The following is a 9203-nucleotide window of genomic DNA, read 5'->3' on the forward strand; positions in this document are numbered from 1 at the left end:
ATCACCATTTGACATGAAACTCCAGATGGTGTTCGATTTAATTAATTTTTCGCATAAAAATCGTGTTGTAATTCCATTCAACTCACGTGCTCACAACTAGCAATTGTCTCCCAATTTGACGGTTAAATTGGTGTTGAGCAATTATTCGAACGAAAAAATTGCATATTCATTTGTATAAATGCCTTGAAAACCGATAAATTTGTTAAATTAAGTCGATGACAGTCAACATTCGATTAGTTTTTCTTTCTTCTTTCGGCAATTTGACTTGAGTGAGAATTAAAATAAGAACAGATGATGTGCGCGCGCTTTAAATTATCGAACAAGTGCAATAACAATATCGAAGAATGTTTAAACGAATAACAGTTGGTCGACATGATGGGTAATATTCAGCAGTTCATCGAAACTAATTCGGAATTCAAGGGAAAAATATTCTTCGAAAATAATTTTTTTTAAGCAGTTGAAACTACGAAAAAAGCAAAAAAAAATAACAATTTTCTATTCTAAATCTTCAGAATTCGTCTTTTCATCAGCTCTTCTATTGTTCATTCTAGTGAGCATTTGAGAAAATATTGATTTAATTGAGCGACAACGTGTCAAAATGCAGGTGACAAGCGATTTTTTGTTCACGCAAATCAAATTGATCCTTTTTTGTTCAAATCTCAATATTTTTTTGCTACTTTTTTGCTGCGTCACCAAAATAAACATTTTACTACACTCATCCAACATAAACAGAGTCCCAGTGTAGCGCTACTCGAAAGAGAAGAGACAAAAATAGCAATAACAAGATGTTAAATCATAAATAAAAACACAAACGACCAAAAATTCAAAACATATGTTTCGTAAAGAAGCTCTCTCGTTCGTTGTGTCTCCAATCGGCTGCGATAACATTAGACGCGTGCTGTGCCTTTGAACACGCACACAACGACAGCGACAGCGACGCCTGAGCACTAACAAGGAGGTGTGTGTGGTGCTGCACCTGCTGCTTGTTTTTCTGAGTCTAACATCTAATGCAGATAGCGACAAAAGTTTATTTCACTCAACAAACTGTTGCGTTGGCTGTGAATTAACGAATTTTTGCCGAAGAAAAACAGGTTGAAACCCTTTTATACCGTTTTGATTCCACCCTCGAACACTTTTCGGTGAATGTGAAGGCAGTGTCGACTGTTTTTAATGTGAAGGACTCTGGAATGAAACAGAATGCAGTTAAAATTGAAAAGAATCCAAAGAAGAGCGCTTGAAAGTCAAATTTGAATGATAGAACAAAAAGTCAAAAGACAAAAACTAAGAATGAAAAGAATAAACTCGAAGTTCGTTGAAATTCTCTTCAATAGCAATTAACTACCACTTTAAACCCATCCACCAAAAAAAGAACCTCAACGTTGATGTTCATTCAAAATAATCGTTCATAACAACAGCAACGAAAAATAAATGCCACGGATTATAATAAATTGCTTGCACTCCTTCCGACTGCATTGTGTCACACTCATGTTCCGTCTGTTATCATCGGATTTTAATCGCTGCTTTTATTTTCATGTGAATGAGAATAGGATCCTTTTGTCTTTGTTCCATTCAGTCCGTGGAGAGGAAAAGAGTGATTCGTTGCGTAAAGGGAAGCGAATATTCTGATAATCTATTGGGCTTTTATTGCCGTTTCCTCTCCGAAAATCGTTAAAATTCTTCATTTACCTATCAATGTCCTTGGGAACTCGCAATCCAAGCGAATCGCGTAATTATACACGTAAACAATGCAGGATATGATAGAGTGAGAGAGTGAGTTGAAGCCAGTTTCTGCGATGATGAAACAGGACATGTTGAATAAGAGAAGAGACTCTGACTCTGTCTCTTCCTGGAATTCATTTTATTTTTCTTTCTCTTTTTGTTCCATTTATTTTTTCTCTTTTCTTCTCTTTTTTTCTCTTTTCTCTCTATTTCCATCTTTCCTTCTTTCTCTTTTTCCCTCCTTTCCTCTCTTGCTCTCTCTCTCTCTCCCTCTCTCACTCGCAAACAAAAGCAAGCAACTCAACGTACGATGCGAACGACTGAGTGAATGAACAAGCACACCAAACAGCGTTTCTCATTCTCTTTTCGCCTTCGTGTTACATTCCTATGCATTTTATTTTAACATCCACATGCATGCAATACTGATAACTATCAATTGGGCGACGTAATTGAGGAACGCATCATAAATACGGGCAATTATTACAGCATTACATTCGGCATTGACCAATTTTACTGCCATGAGAACGGAGTTCAATTCAAATACCAAATTCTCTCTCGTTTGAGGCAGTAATTTTGTGGTTTTGTAATTACTTTGTTGTCATGAGGAGGTGTGACTGTTGAAAATTTAGTCATTTGAAGCCGGTTTTTTGATTTCACAAAAGGAAATTTGATTTCTCGACGAGAATTTTGTAAAACATTTTTTTTTTTTATTTCAATAGAAAAATTTCGAACTTGACATTAAAAGCGACTTTTTATGTATTCATTGACTTTTTGTATTGTCTCCAAGAAAAAATTGAAGGATTCAATTGAAAGAGTTTTGTTAAGTGACACTTTGAAGATTCTTTTATTTGTTTACTTTTTATGTTCACTGAATTTCTTTCTTTTTCCTTTGAAATTTCTCGAATAACCGTTAAATTTTCCCATGGAAGAATGTATTTTTAACTCTTTTTGTTCAAAAATCATCCTTTTTGTCTTAAAAAGAACAAGAATGATTCTTTTTGTCAAAGAAGAAACCGTTTCTTTGACCGTTAACTTTCAGTTTCTTTGAATTGTTGACAGTTTTCATCAATGCAACTGAATTGTTTTGGTTTTCAATGAAAAAAAATCTTTGAAAGAAAATTCAATTCTCTTTTCAAATGAATCAACATTTTTTCAACCTTTCATCACATTTCAATCACCTGTTTCGCTCACAATAACTAACCGATTTCAATTTCTTTCTTTTCTTTCGCTAATTCCAGGTCATCGTGAATCTGTCAACATGTTGAAGTGGACCAAACGTGCCGAACCGGGTGGTTCTGGTGACGCAGGTTCAAAATTATCCACACTTCTCTTAGCCCCACAACAGAATACCAGTCAAAGAATACATGCGCGTCGTTCACTCGGGAATTTATCGCGTCCAGCTCGTACAGCAAATCGTGAGCGTCAACGAAAATCATTAGGATCGTCGGAAATAACGAAGCGAATTCAAAACCGTGACAAAGAGAATCAGTTAATCTTAACGCCACATCCGAATGGATTTCGTCAAAATATCACAAGCACTCCAGTCGTTGCATTTGGATCGAAATTAGACTATGCATTGCGAGATGTGCGAAACATAACGCCAAAACAGAACTCAAATTCAATATCTGCGTTATTGAATGCGATGACGCCAAGCCGCAAGCGGCCATTGGCCAAAACACCACCCGGTTCACCAAAGGTGGATCGTGTAATTTGTTCATCGCCCAAAGAATCGGCACTCGCTCCAAACGCGGCTGTGATAACCCAACAGACACCATATGCATCGACATTGCCAACATTTGATGTGGAATATTCGCCGTGCGGAGCCACCCAACCAATTTTGTCCAGTGCCATGAACAGCATCACCGTCACCACCGATTCATTTTTCAATGCGGCGAGATACTTTCAGGAGCCGTTTCCGGCATCGAAGCGACTGAAATTCTCACCCACCGGTATGACACCGCTGTCATCCCGGCTCACCGAACTGCGGTTCAGTAAATTGAAATTCGGCGCCAAAAAATCCACCACCAGCACCAGCGCTGCTGCTGCTGCCGCTAACAAACAAACAAAGACTGAAAAAATCGCTGTGAAAGAAGAACCAACATCAGTCGAAATGGTTGGGGAGAGTGGCAATAACAATAACAACGACATGAATAAAAATCAAAATGAATGTGTCGTTGATGATGCGATTTTGATGAAGAAGCCCGTAGCAAAAACGGTGCCAAAAATGCAAATTCCATCGACCGAAACATCGCTCAGTTCGTCCGCTTTGGACGACACCGCATTGGACAAAATGATTGATGCAATCTTGGAGAGTGCTCGCAAAGAACGGCCGTCCATTGTTCGGAATTTGGCACCACGTAAAATCCATCAGGCGCTCATGCAAATGGGCTCCGATTCACCAACATACACACCAGCCGAAGATCCAGCCAGTGATTTGAATAAATTTTGTGATAATTTCCAAATTTCACCCGATGAATTGATTGCCGAACGCACAATCATCCTTGAAGAACCGCATGCTGTGAACGAACGCGAGGTTCGTACACCCGAACCACTGATGGCAAAGCAAAGGAAATCGAGAAAAGCAAACAAATCGAATGGAAAGAAAGCAATTAATAGCTGTCATTTGAAGCGACAACGTGCCGTCCGAAGAAAACACACCAAATGTGATCAACAAACACAACCGAAATCCGAGCCCATGAACATCGACGACAATTTGTCAACGGAACAAAGCGAATCATTGAAACCAGATACTGAAACTGAAACATCAGAAATCGCCAGTCCAAAGACACCATCCGACAGTGATTTTGTGATGAGCTCGTTTTTCAAGAAGACCGCCGATGAATTAGCCAATATGAATACACCAGTTATTGATTCAAGCGATGCTAATGTTACTTATGCTCAACAACCACACTGTGGCATCACATCGATTAGCTCGAAAATGTCATCGGACAGCACCCCATGCATTCATACCAATGACTTGCAAGCCAGCTCAACACCAACACACATTGAAACGGTTAATGCCATCCGGAGATGTCTCACTTTTTCCGATTCATCACCAAACGGAAATGGTTCGTCAACGACCGATGACTCATTGGAAAAACGCAAATCAACCGCCTCATCCACAAATTCCATGGCTTCGATGTCAAATCTATCGAATTCGGTTCGCAACAACAACGCCGTCAACGGATCATTGGATCTGTCCATTTTCTGTGAAAATAACAAAATTCATATTCACGGTGAGTTGGTATGATCGCATCGACCCGAATGCACAAGCATGACTTTTTCGGGAGAATTTTTTTTCTTATTTTGCTAATTTTTTTGTTTTTTTTTTCTTTCGCTTCTTTATGCAATTTTTTTCATTCTTCCATAATGAATTTATTATCAATCATATTTTCAATTGAATTTTATCACTTTTTTGTCTCGTTGTACTAATTTTGCATTTAAATTGCAATTTTTCAGTTATTCGATGCCGTGATTTATGCCGATCAAATGGTGCACCAGTCAATGCTTATGTTAAAGTTGCCGTTATCTCAGACACCACGTCAAGCAGTGACAATGGATTCCAGCGAACGGCTGTCCATCGTAATTCGCATCGTCCATACTTCGACCATCGATTTACATTTGATTTATGTGGCAATGAATCGGCTCGCATTCAATTGGCTGTTTGGCATCGAGACCGTGAATTCAAGTGAGTATCTAAATAAATCATCACATATCCAGTGTTTTTGTCTATTGCTTTTATATTCTCTGGCATAAGAGCCAATGTTCAATGCCCACACTATTTCCACTGGGAAAAAGACAGTGAGAGAGTTTCCATCTGAGTATTCAAAAACTATTTGTCCCCCCATCGGCATGTTTTTATTGTGTGAGCGAGTCTCAGTGGCGTCACAACTATTTCCTTATAATTCACCGGAACAAAAAGAGAGCAGACGCTCCGCAATGGAATATGCCAATAAAATCGTAAACCGCATTGAGCGACCGTAAAACACAAGAAAGAACAAAAACGTCCCCAATAAATGGAAATTATTTTAATAAATGAACTCGAGGGAGCGGAAAAAGTTACCGAAAACAAACGCAATCGGCGAGATAGTGGCAAAGAGGGAGATAAAAAGGGAAAGAGTGAATGGGGTGGAAAATAACGATGCGCGAGAAGCTGCACAAACATTGTCATTACTCTCTCTCTCTCTCTCTATCTATCTTTCGTCTCTTTCCCCACCTCTTTGTCAAACACCATTTTCTTCCCATTTTTCATGCTCGCTCCTCTTCTTCCCTTTCTATTCAGTATTCACACCAGCTCATTTTGTTCACATTTCTCTAACCGATTTCCCTTTTTTGTCTCTCTTCCACAGACGCAGTGAATTCTTGGGATGCATATCGATACCGGTGAAAACGGTGTCGTCATCATCGTCGAAGGAAATTAATGGCACAGTTAAATTGCAACCGAAATCGTGTCTAACGGTAAATCCACTGCCGATAGCAATGTGCGAGAATTCCCAGTCAAGCGTTGATGAGGCCATCAACAATGATGATGGTATCGCTGGTACGCCGTTGACCCTGTCGAAAAAAGCGATTCATCAACGTGATGCCGATGAAAATTTATTTTTACGATTTTTGGAATTGGATGCACCGGCTGAATCGACGCCAACTCCATTACGAACCGGTGAACTTCAAACTGGTCGTACACCGTTTACGATAACGAAAAAACTTACACGAACGGCTGAAAAAGGCTTTGGATTCTCAATTGTATGGACACATCCGCCGCGCATTGAAAAAGTTGAAGCTGGACTGTCAGCAGATCGTTGCGGCATTCTTCCCGGTGACTATATGATATTTGTGGATAAGCACAATGTCGTGACCATGCCCGAAATGGACATTCTCAATCTGATCAAGATTCAAGGCAACACATTGGCACTGGAGATTTTCCGACGATCGAACGCGACACGACCAACTTTCGCAAATGCCATCGCCAACAGTGCTTTGTTTAGTGCAACCAGTCTTACTAGCTCAATGAATACAACAATTGCAACAACGGCTGCAGCAGATGAAGCCTCATCCGAATTTGCAACGCCAAAACAATCGACCAGCTCATTGGCTACTAGACCCATGAGCACTTGCTCCAACATTTCAATCACATTGGAGTCAACGAAACGACGATTGCATCTGCCTCAGGTAAGCATCATCAACGGAATTTTGCATTTTTTTTCTCTCTCGTTAATGTAAACAAATTTCTTTCACTTTTTGTTAATTTTTTCAAAGAAATTTCATTTTTGAAGAAATCTTGAAGCATTTGACTAAATTTCTCTGTTTTTTTGTCTATTTCCAGGTCACGTTTAGCAAAGAGGTAGGCTGTGGTGTCATTGTTTAAGCTATTGCATGTGGTTCTCTAATGAGAGTCTCTCTCGCACAAGCATTCATCCAACATGCTCTCTTTTTCGCACCATAGCAGTGAGAGAGAGAGAGAGCGCAACGGATACACACAAAACAGGGTTCAAACACATCTCGTTCGTTTTAAGTTTATTATTTTAATGTCGTTCTTAAGTTTTCGTTCTAATTTAAGTGTTAATCTTTAAGTTTTCCTCGTTTTTTCCATCAATCTTCATTTTTCCGTTTTTTTCTTTCTTTCTTTTGTTTTTCTGTTTCATTCTGATGATTATTTATTTTGTAAATAAAATCATCATCAATGTTTATTTTCTGTTTAACTTTTCGTTTTCGTTTCCATTTTCATCATTTAATTTATTGTAAATTATTTATTACATCACACCAAAAGACATACGCTTCTAGTTGTTAGTTGAACATTTTGTTGCGAAGAAAAAAAGAGCGATGCATCATCATTATTTTGACTGATGGAAAGTGGCCAACAATGCCACTCTAAAATACTGGAAAAACGAATCCAACGCACATTTGAAGCTGAACAGCTTTCAAAATTGAAAGCGAATCGGAGGTTGACTTGACTGAAAAGAAAAACCCAAGCATCAACTTTCATCCTCGGTCAAAATGATGGCGCTCTTTTTTATTTGAACAATCACACTTAGTTCGCCGCTAGTTTTCTTTTTCACTTTAATTATCATTCTTAAGTTAAATTCCAAAAGAGACAAAGTTATTTATTTGATATTTCAACATTAAGAGAAGCCCAATTATGAAATACGTAATTTTCTGTTTGCAATTTATTGAAGAAGAAAAAAAATTATGCAAAATTAATTAATTGTTTCCAATGGCTAATACACCAAAAATGAACCAATTTCGATTTCTTTGGCTGTAATTAAATTTTAATTGTGTTGGTGTTTGTTTTATTTTTTTCGTCGAGCGAGTAAATTTTATCGATTTTGGTCCATTGTACATACACATTTATGAAGAAGAGAAAAGAATTCGTTTTTTCTTCGGTTGAACATTCATCATTGTTTCGAAAGAAGTTTAAAAAAATTATTTCGTATTTCATAATTTATTTTAATAACTCTTTTTTTATTGGGAAAAGAAGATGAGATTCACTGAAACGGAATCCACATTTGCATTCGTTTGCCTTTTTCGTTTGTACTTTCATGTTTTTTCTTTGCTAAGTGAATTAACAGCTAATTTAGACGCAAATCCAAAATACGTAATTTATTATTTCATCCAAATGTTTGTTTCGAAGTAGTTCTTTAAGTCCAATTCCCTTGTATAATTTCGAGTTTTTCTTCATTTAATTTTAAGCTTCTTTTGTACATAAGCGATTCGAAGAAATAAAAATTTATTGAAAAATTAATTGATTGATTCTGAGTTCAGTTTCTCTTTTTTTGTTGGAGATTTTTTTTTGGTTTTTCAGGACTTTTGGTTCGAATTTGAAAATTTTTGATCAAATTTTACTACAACCAAAAAATGAGGTAAAATGACGATACAATTTTCGACCAAACAAAGTCGTTTCAAATCACAAAAAATACGTTTTCCATAAGACTTATGACACCGGCAAGAAAATAACGAAGATTCCATTGCAATTTTTTCCCGGTTGGTATGAAATCGTTGATATTCAAACACCTTCTTAGTGTGGTATGGAACTGGTTCAAAAAAGCCTATTTTTTTGGAAATTTTCCATTGGTTATTGTGTGAATGAGTCTCATTGGCGTCACAACTATTTCCTTATAATTCACCGGAACAAAAAAAGAGCAGACGCTTTGCAATGGTATATGCCAATAAAATCGTAGACCACATTGAGCGACCGAGAGACAAGAAAGACAAAAAAAATCGTCGCCATAAATGGAAATTATTATAATAAATGAAATCGAGAGAACGGAAAAAGTTACCAAAAAACAAACACAATCGGCGAAATAGTGGAAAAAGTGGAGATAAAAAGAGAGGCAAAAAAGAGAGGAAGAAACTAAACTGAAAGAGTAAGGAATGAAAAGAGCGAAGAAGAGTGAGTGAGATGGAAAATAGTGGAGCAAGTGTGTGAGCGAATGCGAAGCTGTACAAATAAAATGGCATGACAATAAAAGCGAAAAGACGAATGAACG

General features: G+C 37.5%; 1 protein-coding gene across 1 annotated transcript in view; it reads left to right on the forward strand.

Moving 5' to 3' along the window:
- The window catches only part of LOC129570280 (uncharacterized), a 31389-nt gene extending 22931 nt beyond the window's left edge, over nt 1-8458 (forward strand). Inside the window, exons 2-5 of the mRNA XM_055449826.1 lie at nt 2958-4955; nt 5179-5407; nt 6069-6888; nt 7043-8458. Of these exons, the coding sequence (XP_055305801.1) occupies nt 2978-4955; nt 5179-5407; nt 6069-6888; nt 7043-7084 (3069 nt within the window). The 5' untranslated portion in view covers nt 2958-2977 and the 3' untranslated portion in view covers nt 7085-8458. The remainder of the gene's footprint in view (nt 1-2957; nt 4956-5178; nt 5408-6068; nt 6889-7042) is intronic.
- The last annotated feature ends 745 nt before the right edge of the window (nt 8459-9203 follow it).

Source organism: Sitodiplosis mosellana, unplaced genomic scaffold, assembly GCF_009176505.1.
Source record: "Sitodiplosis mosellana isolate CC-2019 unplaced genomic scaffold, AAFC_SMos_1.0 Smas_scaffold_52, whole genome shotgun sequence".
Taxonomy (NCBI): domain Eukaryota; kingdom Metazoa; phylum Arthropoda; class Insecta; order Diptera; family Cecidomyiidae; genus Sitodiplosis; species Sitodiplosis mosellana.